General features: G+C 46.5%; 1 protein-coding gene across 1 annotated transcript; it reads left to right on the forward strand.

Moving 5' to 3' along the window:
• The first annotated feature begins 877 nt into the window (after positions 1-877).
• Positions 878-19626, forward strand: Ip6k2 (inositol hexakisphosphate kinase 2). Its single transcript, XM_090323683.1, has 6 exons — positions 878-980; positions 12612-12942; positions 14926-15148; positions 16272-16447; positions 17746-17921; positions 18847-19626. The coding sequence occupies exons 2-6, from the start codon at positions 12741-12743 to the stop codon at positions 19345-19347; spliced, it is 1278 nt and encodes a 425-aa protein (XP_090179809.1). The 5' UTR covers positions 878-980; positions 12612-12740; the 3' UTR covers positions 19348-19626.
• Positions 19627-20484: the final 858 nt, after the last annotated feature.

Here is a 20484-nt window from a genome sequence, read left to right on the forward strand (position 1 = left end):
CTCAAACCTGGGGCTCTACCACTTGAGCTACATCTCCATTTGCAGCTTTGTGCTGGTAAATTGGAGATAAGAGTCTCACAGACTTAGTTGCTTGGGCTAGTTTCCAATTTGGATCTTCAGATCTCAAGCTATTGAGTTGCTCACAGGTGTGAATCACCACAGGCATTGGGCTTATGGTCTTTTTCCCCCCCACCCCCCTTCTCCTCTGCCAGTCTTGGGCCTGGGTGAGTGCTGTCCCTGAGCTTCTATTGCTCAAGGCTAGCTCTACTGCTAGAGCCACAGTGCCACTTCCCAGCTTTTTGGGGAAGGAATAGTTTAATAAAGAGTCTCACGGACTTTTCTGCCTGGGCTGACCTCGAACCTGGATCCCCAAGATCTCAGCCTCCTGAGTAGCTAGGATGACAGGCGTGAGCCACCATATGTCCCTAAACGACTGTTCACATCCAGTCCACTCCATCCAGCGGCTGGCATGACTAAACTCCCCAGTTCGCTTCGGGCTTTCTGGACGTTGGCTCTGACATTTCCCGCATCCTGGGAAAGCACCTCATTGCCTGGCCAACCAGGACGGTTGAGGGATCTACCTGTCTCCCACGTCCTGCGGTTGACACATTCTCACGTAACCCGTCAGTCACTCCTACGTAGCACTTGACTCTCTCGGCTTACCCTTCCTATTGGAGAACAATGCTCCGCCCCTTGCTTAACCACGCCCCCCACGCCCACCATCTGCCTCCACGCCCCTTATTGGCCGCCACGCCCAGGTGCCCCACCCCTTTCCGGAAGTCACCACAGCGAATCCCAGCGCCTTAGCAACAGCGCCTTTCGGGTTACCCAGTCCGCGTGCGCGGCTTCTGGTGTCAGCCAATCGCCGGAGGATCCTGGGAGCGAGGCGCGAGGGGGCGGGGCTCCGAGCGGCGCAGCCATTTTGGTGGAAGAGAAACAATAGGACGGAAGCGCCGCGGGACCCGGCTGTGGCTGCACAGGTAACGCCCGCTTTCGCCAGGCCCTCCGACCCAGGTCGCCTCCCGAGTCTGAAGGGAACGGCATTTTCACGTGCCGTGGTTTGTCACTGAGGGCTTCTTCACGTCGTTTGGTGAGGTGGCGGTGGTGTGGGGGAGTGTCTCCCGCTGTCATTGTGAGGGAGGTCTCCCACCATCTTTGTGGAACCAGACTCTCCCGACTCTTGGTGAAGGTGTCTGTCTGTCTACCCATCTAGCTATCCATCCATCCATCCATCTATTCATCTATCCATCTATCTATCCATCCATTTATCCATCAATCTATCCATCTATCCATCCATCCATCCATCTATCCATCCATCCATCCATCTATCCATCTATCCATCCATCTATCCGTCTATCTATCTATCCATCTATCCATCCATCTATCCATCTATCTATCGATCGATCCATCCATCCATCTATCCATCTATCTATCCGTCCATCCATTTATCCATCAATCTATCCATCTATCCATCCATCCATCTATCGATCCATCCATCTATCGATCCATCCATCTATCTATCCATCTATCCATCCATCCATCTTTCTATCCATCTATCTATCTATCCATCTATCCATCCATCCATCCATCCATCCATCCATCCATCCTTCTATCCATCTATCTATCCATCTATCCATCCATCTATCTATCCATCTATCCATCCATCCATCCTTCTATCCATCTATCTATCCATCTATCCATCCATCCATCCTTCTATCCATCTATCTATCCATCTATCCATCCATTCATCCATCCATCTATCCATCCATCTATCCATCCATCCATCCATCCATCCATCCATCCATCCATCCATCCATCATCTCTGTCATCGGGTCACTGAGGAGAGAGGATATTCCCCCTTTGAGGGGAGGGTCAGGATCTCCGGTCATTGTGGTGGTGGGGGTGGGCCAGGAGAAAGCAGTGTCTTCTCTGTTTTTATGGAGAAAATCTCCCGTATCATTGGGTGGGGGGAGGCGGGGAAGGTGTCTTCCCTAGGTCATTGGTGGCCACGATGTCCCAGGTTACTGAGGACTGGGGCTGGGGGAGGGGTGTCCCATCTTTGGGTTCAGCGCTCTCAGGTCTGGTTTATGGTGGGTGACCCGGGGCTTGGGAGCTGGGAGAGGGGGGGATGGTGGCGGAGGAGGTGTGCGGGAGGTGGGGGGGAGGCGCTCCACGGACGTGCAGCCATTTTGGGTTGTTGAAGGCCAGTTGGGCCCAATCTCCTCGCATTGGATAGGGGTATCGGGTGTGTGTAGCGGGGTGGGGGTGAGGGGGCGAACAGGGATGCTCTGCACATCTAATCTTACTGGTTTGGGAAATGTCTTGTAAACAAGACGCCTGCCTTATACTAGTGTTTTCACCTTGAATGGAGTTTTCGTTTCTCATTTGATTGCAGATTGCTTGTGTGTGTGTGTGTGTGTGTGTGTGATTAGTATCCTTCATGACTCCTATTTTAGGATTTTTTTGTTTGTTTGTTTTTTTCCAGTCCTGGGCTTGAGCTCAGGGCCTGAGCACTGTCCTTGGACTTTCTCAAGGCTAGAGCTCTACCACTTGAGCCTCAGCACCACTTCTGGCTTTTTCCTATGTATATGGTACCGAGGAATTGAACCCGGGTCTTCTCGTGCATGCTAAGCAAGCACTCAACCACTAGGCCAAACTCCCGGCCCCTGTTTTAGGATTTTTAACCCATCTCCATAACCTGTATCCATCAAGATGCATTATACTTACCAACTGTCACATTGAATGGTAACTCTTCTGTAATACATTTTGGAACACACACAAAATAACCAAGAAAGCTATACTAGCAGAAAAATACATGAAAATCAGATGTAGAACCCAGTAAAATCTAATACTCTTAAAATACCAGTGAAGGGGCCAGGAATTTGGCCTAGTGGTAAGAGTGCTTTCCTAGCATGCAGGAAGACCCAGGTTCCTTTCCTTGGTACCACGTATATAAAAAAAAAGAAAAAAAAGCTGGAAATGGTGCTATGGCTCCAGTGGTACAGCTCTTGCCTGGGAAAGCTCAAGGACAGTGCTCAGGCCTTGAGTTCAAGGCCCAGGACTGGCAAAAACAAAAAACAAACAAAATAAAAAACAAAACAGGGTAAATAGCTTGTTGCTGAATAGAATTAATATTCTTAGCAAAAGGTACAAAGAATATGAATGGAAGAGGATCATTTTGTAGTTCCCTCCTCCCCCCAGTCCTCCAGGGGCTTGCACTATTCCTGAGCTTCTTTTGCTCATGCCAAGTGTTCTACCACTTGAGCAACAGCTGCCAGTTCTGGGTTTTTCTGTTTATCTGGTACTGGGGAATTGAACCCAGGGTTTCATGTATGGTAGGCAATCACTCTACCACTAAGCCACAGCCCCAGTCTCTGAAGACTAGTTTTAAGAGAAAGTTCTGACACTTGAAAAGTAACCAAAATACTGAAAATGAGCAGTTACACGAATTCTCTTTAAAGGAGGCTCTCGATTACAGTAATTTTGTTCAGTCCTGGTATTTAAAATGTTTGCTGTATTGGCATTTTTAGTAGGATAATATCTTACGTGGACTGAGATGCTTATTTACGTAAGTTGTGGGGTTGGTATAATTACATCTTGTAACTTGGTGTTAAGTATTAAAAAAAGAAATCCACGGGTGGTGGTGTTTTTAACCACTCTCAAAATCAGAAGTGGTATAATGAACACTTTTATCACATTTGGCATTAATAAGACAGTTGATTGTCTAGCAACTTTCTCTTTGGAGGAGAGTCAATTGTACTGTTAACTCAGATTGTTTACCTGCATTGTGGTTTTAGCGGAGAATTCACACATATTGCTAGAAATCAAGTAGATAAGGACTAGAAACTGGAGTCGATGTAGTTGTAGAAACCAGCTAATCAGATGTTAGAGTCTTGTTTTGTGCTTTGAAGTTTCCAAGGTGACAGACCAGAGCACTGTATACCAACCCTGTATTTCCAAACATTGGAATGTGCCAGGAAGGACCAATCACTGATTGCTGAATCCCAGCCAGTCTCCCTTGTAGTGGGATGTGGGAGCCTTGGAGATATCACTAGTATCTAGGCAACAGTGATGAGCTTGAGTCTCCTCCCTGAGGCCAAGTTGCTGAGATGAAAAATTTCCATTGTTCGGTTCATAAAGAGGATGCTTTAGCGAAGAATTTTAAGCCAAGGTTTCTTGTTTACTTGATGGGAAGATTGTTTATAGAATAAGTTGATGCCAAGTATTGGGGTGCATATCTGAAATCTCAGCATTTATGAGGCTAAAGTAGGTAGGTCATGAGTTCAAACACAACCTCTTTCATATTCCAGGGGTGGGGTGCAGTTGGTCAGTAATCCTAGCTACTTAGGAGGCTGAGAGCTTAGGATCCCTGGTTCAAAGCCATCCCCGGCAGAAAAATTGCCAAGAAATTCTTTTATCTCAATTAGTGACTCAAAAATCTATGGTGGAATAGCGCTAGCCTTGAGCAAAAGCACTCAGGGACAATGCTGAGGCCCTGAGTTCAAGTATCACCAAAAAAAAAAAACATTCTGTGGTCCTTCTGGGCTGTGTAGCAGTAGTATATCTAAAAAACAATAACATATAATAAAATTAAGCTTTTTTTTTTTTTTTTTTTTGCCTGGGCCTTAATTCAGCGCCTGAGCACTGTCCTTGGCAAGCCACAGCACTGCTTCTGGCTTTTTCTATGTATGTGGTACCAAGGAATTGAACCCGGGTCTTTGTGCATGCTAGGCAAGCACTCTTACCACTAGGCCAAACTTCCAGGCCTTAAGATATTTTTTTTTATGTTTATTTCATTTTAGGCCTTGTCAAATGCTCTGCCACTTTGGCCTCCAGAAGTGTTACGTTAATCATATTTTACTGAATATCTCTGAAAGAGTTGGCTATTATACTGTCATTATTTCTGTCTTTTAAAAAAAATAGTAATTCATGGACTGGGAATGTGGGTTACTGATAGAGTGCTTGCCGAGCATGGGTGAAGCCCTAGATTCGATTCCTCAGTATCACATAAACAGGAAAGGCTGGACGTGGCACTGTGGTTCATGTGGTAGAGTGCTATCCTTGAGCAAAAGAAGCTCAAGACAGTGTCCAAGTCTTGAGTTCAAACCCTAGAGCTGGCCAAAAAAAAAAAAAATTAGTTAATCCTGTTGGGTGCTGGTAGCTAATGCCTGAGTCCTACCTACTCAGAAGACTGAGATCTGACCATCTCAGTTCAAGAAAAGTCCAGGGGACTCCAATTAGCAACCAGAAAGCTCAAAGTGGTAAGACACTAGCTTTGAGGAGATGAAGTCTGTAAGACTTATCTCCACTAAACTGCTTTAAAAAAAAAAAAAAGCCAGAAGTGGAGCTATGGTACAAAGTGGTAGAGCACTAGCCTTGAGCAGAAAAGGTTGGGGATAACTCCCAAGCCCCACAACTGACCAAAAAGCATCATCAACAACCAAACCCTTAATTTTTTTTCAATTGCCTTCTCCAGTGCCCACTGTTGTTGTCTGATAACCTTGGAGTTATTTATGATCTGCTCATGGCACTTGATGGAAACGGCTGTTTTCTCTCTTAAATACTGTTTCCTCTATTTTATTTATTTATACTTGAGACTTTTTAGCTATCTGGTGGCTGGATGGGAGGGAGTCGCTTTTGTCTTTTTGGTAGGTGAAGGAACCACCAAAGCTCATCTAGCCTGGGCACAGAGTTGCACACCCAGGACTAGTGCAAATATGAGCCCAGCCTAGGCAATAGAGTGAGACAGGATCTCAAAAAAGCAAGAGCTATGACTCCCAGGAAATGCAAACATGTTTTGTTGTTTGTTTGTTTGTTTTTGCCAGTCCTGGCTTGAACTCAGGGGGTTTCTCAAGGCTAGAACCCTACCACTTGAACCACAGCGCCACTTCTGGCTTCTTCTATGTTTGTGGTACTGAGGAATTGAACCAGGGTCTTTGTATATGTTAGGCAAGGACTCTACCATTAGGCCAAACTCCTGGCCCCAAAACATGCTTTTTTTGTGTGTGTGTTTTGGTGATGGTGGTGGTGGTGGTGGTGTTTGTTTATGCTTTGGGTTATTTTTCTTTGAGGGGAGGGTAAAGGAGGTTTGGTGCAGAAAAGTTAGAGGCAGGGTGAACAAACGGTAATCTATTCAGTATCCAGTATGTGGAAAATGATCTACATAATGTGGTCAGGGAAGGGAGGGGGAAATGGGACAAGCAAAAGAAGGGGTGACATTATTCAAGGAAATGAAACGTATTCATTGCCCTGTTACACCTTAACAATGATTATTTAAAAAAACATACAAGAGCTTTATTTTTTGCCAGTCCTGGAGCTTGAACTCAAGGCCTGGGCACTATCCTTGACCTTCTCTTGTTCAAGGCTAACGCTCTACCACTTGAGCACAACTTTTCTATGTATGTGTTACTGAAGATTGGACTCCAGGGCTTCATGCATGGTAGACAAGTACTCTACCACTAAGCCACACTCCTGGCTCTGTCTTATGTCTCTTGTCTGGTACCCTAAAAGCAACATTTCAAAAGTCAGGATCCGTGATTCCTGTTCCCCAGATCGCATGCTGAATTCATTGGGGAGAGTGCATTTTTTAAGAGGCCCTCAGCGATCTCCAGTTCTCTAGAGAGTTTCCTACTTTCCCTTAAGGTTATCCAGAATGCATTATACCTAAACATTGATGAAGCCCTCATTTACTGCCATCTCCTCTTCCTTAATTCCTCCGTGGCTGGGTACCAGGCTGTAGGTATACCTCCCTGTGCCCTGCCAGTTGTGGCAATGGGATAGGCAAAGTGACCATAGAGACATTGTGTCAGGTGGAACAAATGTCTGCAAACAGTATTTGAACATTGAGAATTGAGTCCAAAACCTAAAGCTGCCAGGGAAGTTATCCCTTCCTGTGTCCACCCAAGTGAAAAAGGGCCATAAGGTAAGGGAGCCCAGTCTGAGAGATGATGGAGGAGTGTCAGATTGATTTTGGTGATCTTGGCTTTCTGGGGTTGGGGAGTTCAAACTTCCCACTAAGCCCAGCCCAGTCCCTGCACATTTTTTTGCTTAAGGCTAGCACTCCTAACATTTGAGCCATACCTCCACTTCTGGCTTTGTTTTGCTGATTCCTGGGGATGAGAGTTTCAGATGCTTTCCCCTCCCAGGCTGGCTTTGAACTGCAGTCCTCACACCTCAGTCTCCATAGTAGCTAGGACTATAGATATGAACCACTGCCAGGCCCAGCCATGCTCATTAAACAGTTCTCTGCAGCAAATGTAATCCCAGTATCCCTGCTAAGGCAGGAAGATTGATAGTTCAAGGCTTGCCTTGGCTACTTAGCCTTGTCTTAGAAAAGCCAAATGGGAGATATCATTTTTGGCAAAGACATATTCCATTGTCCTAGTTGATGGTCATGGAAGGTTGAGGAGTTGGTTTCTTTGGCCTTCTGCTAGTGTCTACCTGAGGGACGGTGTATTCCTTGTGTGTTCCCATGTGGTCGGCGTCCACCATCCCCATCATGCAGTGACGCCATTCGCCTACGCAGTGGGCTGCTTCCATGTTTACTTTCGTGTGGATAGATTTAAAACCTTCCAGAGCTGGGCACCCCATCTGTGTTTTCCTATTTCAATCTTGTGAATCCTCCCCCATTATAATTATTTTGCTCTCCCAGTTGTGAAAGTAGCATATGCTCAGAACTGGAGACTATTTCAAGAAATTTGCAATCTAGGAATGTAGCTCAGCAGTAAAGTACCTGTTTAGAATGTGCGAGGCTCTAGGTTCCATCCCTAGAACTAAAAATATCAGTGCATAAACAAAATAAAAATAAGAAGGGAATAATGATTTTGCCTCATAGTAGAGGGAAGATTTTGAGGTGTCCGCAGTTAATATGGTATGAGTTATATGGCATCGTTAAACAACTATGATCCTCTCTCTCCCCCACTCTTTTTAAGGTGTAGCTCTGGTTGGTTTTGAACTCTGTCTCCTTTAGCCCTAGCCTCCTGAGAGCTGGGATTACAGGTGTGTACCACCATACCTGCCCTGCTTTTCCTACATTAAAAAAAAAGTTAATCTTATTTATTTTTTGTTTATGTGGAACCAAGAAATTGAATTCAAGGCCTCATGCATGCTATGAGCGCACCCTACTACTGAGCCATATCCCTAGCCCTCCATAGGTTTTGGGCAACATTTTGACTGCCTCTTTCTCCTTTTTTTTTTTTTTTTTTTGTTGGAGACCCAACACAAACTCAGTACCAGATGCTTTTACTCATTGACTAGTAAGTACTCTACCATCAGCCATGTTTCAGACACCTTTTCTGCCTCTTTCTATGACAGCAGTGTTAAAACTTTCTTTAGAGAAAATAGGAGGGTTGCACAATCTGTCCTTTGAGGTAGTTGGTTGCATCTGTTTATTATTATTATTATTATTGTCTCTCCTAAAGGTTGTTTCAGTTTTTATATTATCTTTTTTTTTTTTTGCCAGTCTGGGGGCCTGAGCACTGTCCTCGGACTTTCTCAAGGCTAGAGCTCTTACCATTTGAACCACTGTACCACTTCCAGCGTTTTTCGAACCCATGGTTCATGCATGCTAGTAGGCAAGCACTGTACCACTAAGCCATCTTCCCGGCCTCCTTATTGGACCTTTCTGTTTCTGTTCTGCCCATTTCTGTGTAAAGGCTCTTTTAGCTTTGGCTTTATAAGAGTTGCAAAGGAGATAACCAAATGACTAGTAGAAGTGTGCTTATGTTGAGTCCCTGATAAAAATGAGACTTCGCAAGTGAAGCAGATGGCATTAAGATATGTTGCCATCCCAAAGTGGGTGTCCTGGATGTTTGAGGGATAGTCTTCCCTTGGGGTCACCTTCAACACCTTGGCGTGTGTGAGTGAAAAAGCTCAGTGATGCCTTTGAGCCCCGTTAGAGGGGAAAGGAGGAGAACTTGCGTCCATGAGATACTTGTCACGATTATCTAAGTCCTTGTGGCCCTTTGATCAACTAATCTACTTTATGCCGTAATAGCTGTGCCGTCACGTTTCTAGCTTGCTGTAAGTTTCTAGTTTCATATATAGCATATAGTCTTTTGTGATTTAGCTTAGTGCTTGCCACAATTTGTTTATCTACTAACTGATTTTTTTTTTTGCTTACTTTTTAGCTCTTGTGAAATAGGGTCATTAGAAGCGTTTATGTACAGCCAGTTTGTGAGCATATGTTTTTATTTCTTTTAGACAAAAACCTAGAAATTGGGTTGCCATATAGTAAATCCATGTTGATCTTTTTTTTCTTTGCCCCTCGAGATGGAGGTATATCACTGTATTGCTCAGACTGGCTTTGAAACTCTGAGCTTGCGTGACCCACCCAGCTTCTAGAATAGCTGAGACTACAGATACATGCCACTCACTGCACCTGGCTTATATATTTACATTCATAAGAAACTGCCATACTAGTTTCCCAAATAGCCATGCATTGTTACATTTCTGTGGACAATGTCTGAGAGTTCCAATGACTGGTCCCAGTGGTGCCAGTTGTGTGTATTGGGCATGCCCACTTTGCTGCAGCTCTTAGGGTTCATTAGGGAGACTTGAACTTGGTAAGGGTTGTTTTCCTAGCATGAAGCCATCCTGCATCACACCTTCCCCAGTGACTGTCTGACCCTGGGGCTTTTCTCAGGCAGCGTAAGTGGGTCCAGTGGATCCCCATTTGTCCTCATTAAATTCTGGAAGAGTGAACTGAGGGCCCAGGGGCTTTGATGCATCACTAATGTTGTTATTTGCAGGATGTAGCAAATTCAGACTATTAAGACGTTTGTTTCTGCAATTCTTAAATCAATTCTGCTTGGATCTTGGTGTGAATTGTGAGCGATGCTATAGCCTGTTATAGGGTAGATTGTGTTCTATGTTCCTTATCTCTTCGTAGTTTCATCGGCAGATGTGAGGGACTATGGAAAGCTAAGATAAACGATAAATCTAAAATCAGTATTTTTCAGGTATTCCTGGTATGGCTATATATGGAGTCCACCTATGGCATTGCCTTTACAGTAAGCATGCAGGATTCCTGGATAAATACCCCTTTTTTCCTACCTCTCTCTCTATTCAGGATGATGGCCTGGCCTTTCCTGGGAGCAGTGTCCTGTGGACTTGACTGCCAGAGATGGGTGCAGGGAGAAAGGGTGTTCAGGTAACACACGTTATCTAATGAACACCATGGGGACCTGGGAAGAAGACCAGTTTTGCTTTAATTTTCATCAGAGGTGGGAGTGGATTAAAAGAGCCCTGCATTAATAGTTTTCTAGTTAGTTGAATATAGTTATGAATTTTGGCTGGGAGTTTGACCTAGTGGTAGAGTGCTTGCCTAACATGCACAAAGACCTGGGTTTGATTCCTCAGTACCACATACATAGAAAAAAAGCTGGAAGTGGTGCTATGGCTCAAGTGGTAGAGCTCTAGCCTTGAGAAAGCCCAAGGACAGTGCTCAGGCCCTGAGTTCAAGGCCCGGGACTGGCCAAAAAAAAAAGCGACCAGACACTGGTGGCTTAGGTCTTTGGTCATCCTAGCTAGTCAAGAGGCTGAGTTCTGAGGATCGTGGTTCAAAGCCAGACCTGGCAGAAAAGTCTGTGAGACTCTTCATCTCTAATTAACCATCACAAAACCAGAAGTAGGGCTGTGGCACAAAGTAGTAGAGTGCTAGATTTGAGCAAAAGAGCGCAGTGACAGTATCCAGGCCCTGGGTTCAAGCCCCACAGTTGACACCTTACACACACACACACACACACACACACACACACACACATATCCCAAAAAAAGGAGTTCTGAACAGAATTGGAAAGAGGTTTGCATTATCACTAGTTTTGCTCTGTTAGCAAAAGCAATTTTAGGTTTTACAAAGAACTTACTTGTCTAAAGCCTGGCCCCTGGGAAGCATCTCGTACTTTGACAATTTGGTTATTACTGTACTTGAGCTGCACTTTTTCTGGCAGTCTGCCCGTGACAGTAGCTTTCCATAGGTGTTAATATTGCTTACTCAGGTCTTTGCTCTCCCTCTACTTGGGTGAGCCAGTCTGTAAGAGAACTAGGGAAATTGCATCTCAGGGCGCCATCTTGTGGAGAGAAGCAGGAATAGCTAGAATGCCCTCATCCTTGTGGCCCCATGGCCTGTGTGATTTGAGGACATTTCTCACATTGCTCCCAGGCCTTCTGTAGTGAGTCAAGTTGGAAATCAGGAAATTTGTGTGTGTGTGTGTGTCAGAACTTAAACTCTGGGCCTGGGCACTGTCCCTGAGTCTCTGATTTTTTTCACGTAGGAAAGTTCATTGATTGCTAATCCTGCAATTGGAGTATGCACACAGTTGGGTTACTTACCATAGCACTCTTTAGCAGGAAATATTTTCTACTGTAGAAAATGTCCCCGGTGTATAGTCAGAATGCTATATCAGGCAGAAATTCCAGAGACCCTGGGCTCTTGAGTTAGTGGCAGATGGCATCACTTGGGCTTTCTAACCCTGGTTTTGAATGTGTTTTCTAAACTTCTCTCTCAAGTTGTTTTCTGGAAGGAAAATAGTGTCTACCTCATAGAAAGGATCATAAGACCCAAGTGAGAAATTCCACTAATGAGCCCAGCACATAGTAGGTGCTTTACATTAAAGGACAAAGGGCCTATCTCCACACACTCCTACTACCACTGTTCCTGTGGGAACTGGAGGAGTTTGCCAGTAAGATGCCTATACAGACATGGATATGTATGTAGTTCAAGCCTTGTACAGTTGTGCTAGTAGACTGTGTAAGTCAATAAATTATAGGCAGGAAGTAGCTTGACATGTTTTGAAGCAGTAAACAGGGTGTGTATGGACTAGAGTTGATGGTGTGATTTGTACAGCTCTGGATGTGTAATCAGATCTGGAAGGCCTTCCACCTGTGGTAGGTGAAAGCTTTGCTTCCCCCAGGAATACAACTTTGATTTTAAAGGTGTATGCCAATTTTTGGTGATCAGGATCGAACAGATAAAAATAGTCTGTGCCCTAGAACACTGTGTATCTTTTTAAGTAGAGTTAGCTAGCCTCAATCAGTTGTTTTCAGAGACAGAGGTTAATCATTAAAGCCAAGCCCTCGGTCCATGCTAATAAGGTTAATGGGGCTTGGCTTTGGCTTTAGCCAGGGGCCGTGTGTGGGAACACCTTGGGCAAGTAAATCTTAGGAGGTGATGTGTAAATTGGTTTTTCCCTGTACATAAGTACATTTTATTTAAAAATGCACATATATATATAGTAATAATTAGTGGAAAAACTTGGGTACCATTCACGTGAAGTGTAACGATGCTAATTAGAACATTGGTTTAAATAATGACTGTTATGTTTGAAAGTGTAATTTTTAACCCCCATTGCTTGATGACTTGAGGTGTCTCCTGCTGTTGTGGCTCTAATAATACTACCCTACCATGTCTCCATCTATCGCCGCCCCCCCCAGTAACCCCGCCCCTCTTGTTTGTCTTTCTGTGGGAAGAGGTGGGGCTGGCGTGGGTGGTGTGGGCGGGGCCGAGTGTGAGCTCACACTGTTTGTCTTTCTGCTAGAGCAGAAGGGCCCCAGTGGCTATAAAGCAGCTCCATCCACACAGCACAGTCACCTTTGTGTTTGCTTCCCGACAGGCAGGCAGAGTGTCCTTTGCCAGTCAGTCTAGGCGTGAAGAGACACAGACAGAAAGACACAGGCAGAAGACAGCATTGGCCGCCAGACCTCGCTGCCTCCCCTTCCTTCCTGCTGCCTGCGTCCAGAGGATGAGCCCAGCTTTCAGGGCCATGGACGTGGAGCCCCATGCCAAGGGTGTCCTGCTGGAACCCTTTGTCCACCAGGTTGGGGGGCACTCCTGCGTCCTCCGCTTCAACGAGACAACCCTGTGCAAGCCCCTGATCCCAAGGGAGCATCAGTTCTACGAGACCCTCCCAGCGGACATGCGCAGATTCACTCCCCAGTACAAAGGTAAGCCCCCAGCTGCTGGAGGGGTTGTCAGGCTGGTGAGATGTGAGGGGATGGCGGCCATGGAAAGCGCTGGCAGCTAGCCAATACTGTGAGCCCTGTCTCCCTCCCACTCCCTCCCTCCTTCCTCCTCTTTCTCCTCCTCTTGGCCCTCAGCCCAGCACCTCACACCCTCCCTGTAAAAGCCCTGGTAAGATCAAGATCGCTCCATTGATTTGTTCCATGGATTGTTTGGAGTTTCTTTCTGGTGGACGCCTAGTTGTGTTTTATGTTCAGGTGTCTCTTGATTACAGTAACCCCTAGTCCCCCTCCTGGAAGGGGACAAGTGGGGGACGACTTTAGGAGGATATTACCCAGAACTCTTGCAGCCTGCTTTTTGTCCTCCAGGAAACCAGCAAGCCCGGGTGATTAGGTAGGCTGGGAGCAGGGTTGAGTCATGGAATGCTGGAGAGGGAGGGCTGTGCTGATTAGCTGAAGCCCTTTGCTATTACGGAATGTCCTCAAAATTGCTATGTAAAGGCAAACCCTTTGATTCATCCATAGTGACGTTCTTTTTTACAATGCATTTTTTGGGGAGCGGGGCGGGGGAGGGATATTGGCAGCCATCAGCATGGTATGGTCTTTCCTGGAAGGGTGGGGGGAACCTTTCTTAAAGGAGAAGCCATTAAAAATTTAATTTTAAATGTGCACTGTTGGTTGGACAAAAGACTCTAGGACAAATGTAGGTTCTTTGGGGACTGTTGAAACATTGTTCTTTAAAAACAGAATGTATTGGGTATCTGTACTCTGAAAATGCATGTGTTGTGGTGGGGTGGGGGGAATCAGGGACCCTCACTTGGTCCTTTTTCTGTTTTTATTTGTTTTGTTTTTTCCAGGAGAAAGCCCAAGTTCCTTTGTTAGCTGGTCACTCCTACCCCATTTTTTCTCCCCCTTCCCCCTGGTTCCTTTCCCGCATGGCCACAGGGAAGTGTGGTCCCCCTGACTTTCCCCCACCTTGGCTCCTCTGCACACAGAGCTGGGGTGGGGGGGCACCTCAGAAGTGTCGTCTCTCTCTTGAGCACGAATTCCCTTGAAGCAAGCAAGCAGGCAGGCAGCAAGCACTGAGCAGATTGAGTGATCCCGGGGCAGAGAGGCCTGGGAGGAAAAGGTGTTCAGCCAGTCTGTTGTAAGGCGCTCGTCGGCAACTGCTGAATGGCTCCCTCCTCAAAGACTGTCTAAATGACACATGGCAGGCTCTAGAGACTCAAGGGGGAGGGAAAAAAACAAAAACCAAAAAACTGCTTTCAAGGCCACCATGTGTCTGCGCTCCCGGCCCAACCCTATTTGCCTTGTGTTCATTTTGTTATCTTGTGACATGAAACTGCAATAAAAATATCACTGAGAAGGACAAAAGGCTCGGGCACCCACCTGTGTGGGGGTCTTTTGCTAGGGTGTCTGTGTGCTTGTGTGATTTGTTTTGTTTGCCTCCCCTTTCCCCCCTTTATTTTGCTTTGCTTATTACCCAGGCTTCGTCACCCTGAGTTGCTTATCTTGAGGCATACCCGTGTTTGCCGTGTGTTCAGGCTCTGCTTTAAAGCAGGCTTCCAGGCCATGAGATATAAAGATCATTGTCTTTTGTGTCTCTCATAGGATTAGAAGAGTTTACATAAACATGAATAAACATTTTCAATCTGGAAAAAAAATGTGTCCTGTAATTCTTTGGCTCTTGCCTTGTTGAGTACTGTAGAGAGGAAAGAAAAACAAAAAACAAAAAAACAAAAAACGAAACTCTTGGCCATGTTTACTCCCTAATTGCTTGTCTTGTATGGTGTCATTTTTTCTAGCTGTTTTGATATTTGTTAGGTTGCAGATGAGTTTGGGGCCTCTGGCAACATAGAGACTTAAGGAACAGGGTAAGAACAAACCACACATGTTAAAATCATGTTACTTAGAACGCGTCTTCGTGTGAAATGAAAAGTCCTTTTCTACTCCTCACCCTCCTCGCAGGTGTGGTATCGGTGAGCTTTGAAGAAGATGAAGACAGGAACTTATGTTTAATAGCATATCCATTAAAAGGGGACCATGGCACTGGGGACATTGTAGACAATTCGGACTGTGAACCCAAAAGTAAGCTGCTAAGATGGACAAACAAAAAGCATCATGTCCTAGAAACAGAGAAGTCGCCCAAGGAGTGGGTACGCCAGCACCGGAAGGAGGAGAAGATGAAGAGGTGGGTAAAGACTGAAGGGGAGGGGCCGGGAGTTTGGCCTAGTGGTTAAAGTGCTTGCCTAGCATGCATGAAGACCCGGGTTCGATTCCTCGGTATCACATACATAGAAAAAAGCCGGAAGTGGTGCTGAGGCTCAAGTGGTAGAGCTCTAGCCTTGAGAAAGTCCAAGGACAGTGCTCAGGCCCTAAGCTCAAGCCCAGGACTGGCAAAAAAAAAAAAAAAACAAAAACAAAAACAAAAAAGACTGAAGGGGATCTTACACTCTGGGGAGCATTCTGGGGTGGGGAGGTGGGGGTGGTTTCCTGATTGCAGCCTGAAGCCAGAGGCTCAGGGTCTACCCATAGGTGCCTTGTCACTCTGGCCAGTTCCCGCGTGCTTCTCTGTGCTCAAAGCTAGTGCTCTTCCACTTGAGCCTCGATGCCACTTCTGGCGGTTTCTGAGTAGTTTAATGGAAGAGTGCTTGCCTAGCATACATGGAGCCCTGGGTTCGATTCCTTAGTATGACATAAACAGAAAAGGCTAGAAATGGGTATGTGGCTGATGAGGTTCAGTGCTAGCTTTGTGCAAAAGAGTCTCAGATACAGTAGCTAAGCCCCAGGACTGGGAAAAATAAAAAGTCATGCATTTTCCCACCTGGCTGGCCTCAAACTATGATCTTCCTGTCTCAGCTTTTTGAGTAGCCTAGGATTATAGGCGTGAGCCCACCAGTGCCCAGCTAGGTGGGTCCCTTTTTTAATTTAATTTTTATTTTTGTGCCAGTCCTGGGGCTTGAACTCAGGGCCTGGATACTGTTTCCAAGCCTTTTTGCTCGAGGCTAATGCTCTACCACTTGAATCACAATTCCCCTTCCAGCTTTTTGGTGGTTAATTGGAGATAAGAATCTTATAGACTTTCCTGCTTAGGCTGGCTTTGACCCATGATCCTCAGATCTCAGCCTCCTGGCTCTATTTTAATCAGCCTTTCTGTGGAATAAAACATTAAAAAATATATTCATTTGAAGCATTTAATGGGTTTGTACATATACATGTGACCACCTCCATATTAACATCACACCAAAAATGTCCTTTATGACTCTGAACCAACTTGGAGACATTATGAGTTTTGGATCTTTATCTCTCAACAGCCATAAACTAGAAGAAGAATTCGAGTGGCTAAAGAAATCTGAAGTCGTATACTACAACATAGAGAAGAAGGGGAACATAAGTTCCCAACTTAAACACTACAATCCTTGGAGCATGAAATGTCACCAGCAACAGTTACAGAGAATGAAGGAGAATGCAAAGCATCGGAACCAGTACAGTATCCTTTGTCCACAGGACATCCATACCTTGGAGACAGGAGAAGGAAGGAGAGATCGGGGTTTTTTTTCATTGAGGTTTTACTTTGTGAGACAGCAGAGGCTCAGTGCGTACTGAAGGCTAGCTTTAAACTCATGCGATTGCTATATGACAAGCATGCTGGCACCACACATGGGACAAGGTTAGGATTTTTAGTCAAGGTTGCGTTTTTTTCTACAGGTTTTCTCAGGATGCCCTGTGTGGTAAGTGGGGACAGATACCACTTCCTTAGGGCTAGGGTCTGATTTAACAAATAATGGGTCTTAGAAAAGAGTCAACTCCTATCGTCTGGCTCTAGCTGGCCAGCATTGGTCCTGATCTTCACACTAAATAAGAGCTTACTGCAGCCGGGAGTTTGGCCTAGTGGTTAAAGTGCTTGCCTAGCATGCACGGAGACCCGGGTTCGATTCCTTGGTACCACATATATAGAAAAAAAAGCTGGAAGTGGTGCTGAGGCTCAAGTGGTAGAGCTCTAACCTTGAGAGAAAGTCCAAGGACAGTGCTCAGGCCCTGAGCTCAAGCCCAGGACTGGCAAAAAAAAAAAAAAAAAGCTTACTGCAAGGACTGAAAGAGGGAGGGGGGTACTGACTGCACATGAACTGTCCCTGAAGAAAGCAACAACAATCTGCCACTCCCCTTCCTCTACTTAACCCATGAAGACGCTCTTCCATGTTGAGTTACACAGCTACCTATAGTTTTCCGGTGATAAATTGGAAATAAAAATCTCAGGGACTTTCCTGCCCAGGCTGGCTTTGAACCACAATCCTTAGATCTCAGCCTCCTGAGTAGCTAGGATGACAGGCGTGAGCCACCAGTGCCTGGCTAGGTTTTATTTTACTTATATTTTAGCTATTCATAAAATAATCAATCCCAGCTACTTGTGAGGTATAGGTAGAAGAATCACAATTTAAGGACAACTGGGCACAAGAGTTAGCAAGACTGTCTCAAAGATAAATCAGGCTTGGTATCTTACGGCCCAGCTATCAAGGTGGCACAAATAGAACAGTTAAGATCTGGGGCTATTCCCTGGTAAAAGCTAGATTCCCTATCTTAAAACAAAACAAAAAAAGACAAGCAAAGACTGATGAGCGTGTCTCTCAAGTGGTAGCAGTCTCCTCCCTGGCCCCTCTGAATGGGGGGGGGGTGGTCTATAGGGTTCCCTACAGACCTGCGCTCCTCTGGGTCTCTGCATGGAGGCATTAAGCTTTGGGAGCAGCGACAGGCCAATGCATAGGCACTAGCAGTTCCTTAACAGTTCAGAATTCATCTTACTGGAGAACCTGACTTCCCGCTACGAGGTGCCTTGTGTCCTGGACCTCAAGATGGGCACCCGCCAGCACGGGGACGATGCATCAGAGGAGAAAGCAGCCAACCAGATCCGAAAATGTCAGCAGAGCACATCTGCTGTCATTGGTGTGCGTGTGTGTGGCATGCAGGTGAGGACGGTGCCAAGATGAGCGCTGGCTAAGCCATCGAGTGGCTGGCACCCTCTGCCATGGCGTGGTACTGTGGTCTCTAAAGTCTTCACATTTCTTGCTTTGTGGTCAGTAAGAAAGCCTATATAAGCCTGGCACCTGTAGTTCCTGCCTGTCACTGTCATCCTAACTACTCAGGAGGCTCAGATCTGAGGATCAGAGTTCAAAGCTAGCCAGAACAGGAAAGTCCTTGAACCTTACCTCTAATCAACCAGCAAAAGAAACGGAAGTGACAGCACTCGGGCCCTGCGTTCAAGCCCCAAACCTGGCAAAAAAAAAAAGCCAGGCCCCCTTGATTCAAGTGTGTAATCCTAGCTACTAAGGAGGCTGAGATCTGAGGATCATGGGTTTGAAGACAGCCCAGGTAGGAAAGCCTGTGAATGTCTTACCTCCAGTACTCCATTCAGAAAAAGCTGGAAGTGGCACTGTGGCTCAAGTGGTAGAGCATTAGCCTTGAGCACAAAAGAGGCAGAGGGACAGTGCCCAGGCCCAGGAGTTGAAATTGAAGCCCTAGGATCAGCCAAAAAAAGAACTCTTGTGCGTGATGTCTCTCGAGCCTGGCTTGCCTGGTTGAGTCCAAAGTCTGTGGACAGGGACAGGAGTTGAACACCAGGCAAGAGGACTGGGCTGTCTCCCATAGGGGTCCAGGGCACAAAGGAACGAATCCACATCAGATGACTACTTCCTGGGCAGGTGTTGGTTAGTGAAGATGCCCACTGGCTCTTGTGTGATTGGTATGCTTACCACGCTGTCGGGTTGGGCATGCGTTTAGTGGTTGAGTGCTCCCCTAGCACTCACGAAGCCCTGGGTTCGATTCCTCAGTACCACCTACATAGAAAAAGCCAGAAGTGGCACTTAGGCCTTGACCTGCTTGTCTCTTGCACAGGTCTACCAGACAGGCACGGGCCAGCTCATGTTCATGAACAAGTACCACGGGCGGAAGCTGTCGGTGCAGGGGTTCAAGGAAGCACTTTTCCAGTTTTTCCACAATGGCCGATACCTGCGCCGGGAGCTCCTGAGCCCTGTGCTGAAGAAGCTGGCCGAGCTCAAGGCGGTGCTGGAACGACAGGAATCGTACCGCTTCTACTCCAGCTCCCTGCTGATCATCTACGATGGCAAGGAGTGGCCTGAAGTGGCCCTGGACTCCGATGCAGAGGACCTGGAAGATCTGTCCGAGGAGTCGGCTGATGAGTCCGCCGGAGCCTACGCCTACAAGCCCATCGGCGCAAGCTCCGTGGACGTGCGCATGATCGACTTCGCACACACCACCTGCAGGCTGTTTGGTGAGGACAGCGTGGTTCACGAGGGCCAGGACGCCGGCTATATCTTCGGGCTGCAGAGTCTGATAGACATTGTCACAGAGATCAGCGAGGAGAGTGGGGAGTGAGCTTAACAGCTTCGGGACAGAGTACCTGAGAGACTGGTGTGTGTCCCAGGCCCAGCTGCGCTGCGTCTGGGGAGGAGACCGGTATGGTCAGGTGGTGGCCTCTGCAGCCTGGAGCTGACGTGCAAGTTACCTCTGTGGGCCCCAGCCTGAGCCAGCCCCCAGCCACGCTCGGAGTTTTATTTATTTTAACTTTCTTCAACATTCCACATATGATGATGCAGATACCTCTTCCTTCCCTGAGTGTAAATGTTCTAATACAGACCTTTTTTGTTTATTGTATGCAGTGCGACTTGGTCATTCTTTCCAGGAACATGCAGAAACCTTTCCCACCTGCTAGACTCTCCACTCTGGCCCAGGAATATTCTAGATCCTATACTACAGTCCAGTATCTTGAGATCATCCCAAAAGAGCCATGTTCTCTCCTAGCAACCATATCTTAAAAATTACCCAACACTGGTCAACCTAAACTCTGTAGGAAAGTTGGGTAGCAGGGAGGGGCCCCAATCCTTAGGTCCAGCTTTTGATCCCTTCCTGTGTCACTGGCAGTAGCTAAATTAGCTGGACATGATGTCCAGTATCCTGGAGCCAATACTGAGCTGATGCTCAAGTAGCCACTAGACTGATTGGGGCTAATGTGGAAGACAGTTGTTCAGGTCTTTCCACTAGCTGCTGCTCCTATCCAGTTCTGAGCTCTAGCATGGTTTCATTAACCTCATCCCTCACAGAGGCCACCTAACCATTAACCTGTGCCTGGAGAGTTTCTAGAAAGAAGAGAGGTCAAGTTGTTATGGGGCTTGAACTCTGAGCCTGGGCACTCTCCCTGAGTTCTTCAGCTCCAGGTTGGTACTCTATCACTTTGAGACACAGTGCCACTTCCTGTTTTCTGGTGGTTCATCGGGACTTCTTTGCCCAGGCTGGCTTTGAACCGTGATCCTCACTCAGATCACAACCTCTTGAGTAGCTAGGATTAGAGGCATGAGCTACCAGTGTCCAACAAGATCTTGAATCAGAGTGAGGTGGGTGCAGGGAAACTAGGGTCCTGAATGTCAGGTTCCAGCAGCTCCAACTTTCACCTGAATCACCTAGCACCTCCTTCCAAGGCCCCACACTGGAGGCCCCCCCCTACCAGCTCAGTGA

This window comes from Megascapheus bottae, chromosome 32, assembly GCF_031878675.1.
Source record: "Megascapheus bottae isolate mThoBot1 chromosome 32, mThoBot2.hap1, whole genome shotgun sequence".
Lineage (NCBI taxonomy): Eukaryota > Metazoa > Chordata > Mammalia > Rodentia > Geomyidae > Megascapheus > Megascapheus bottae.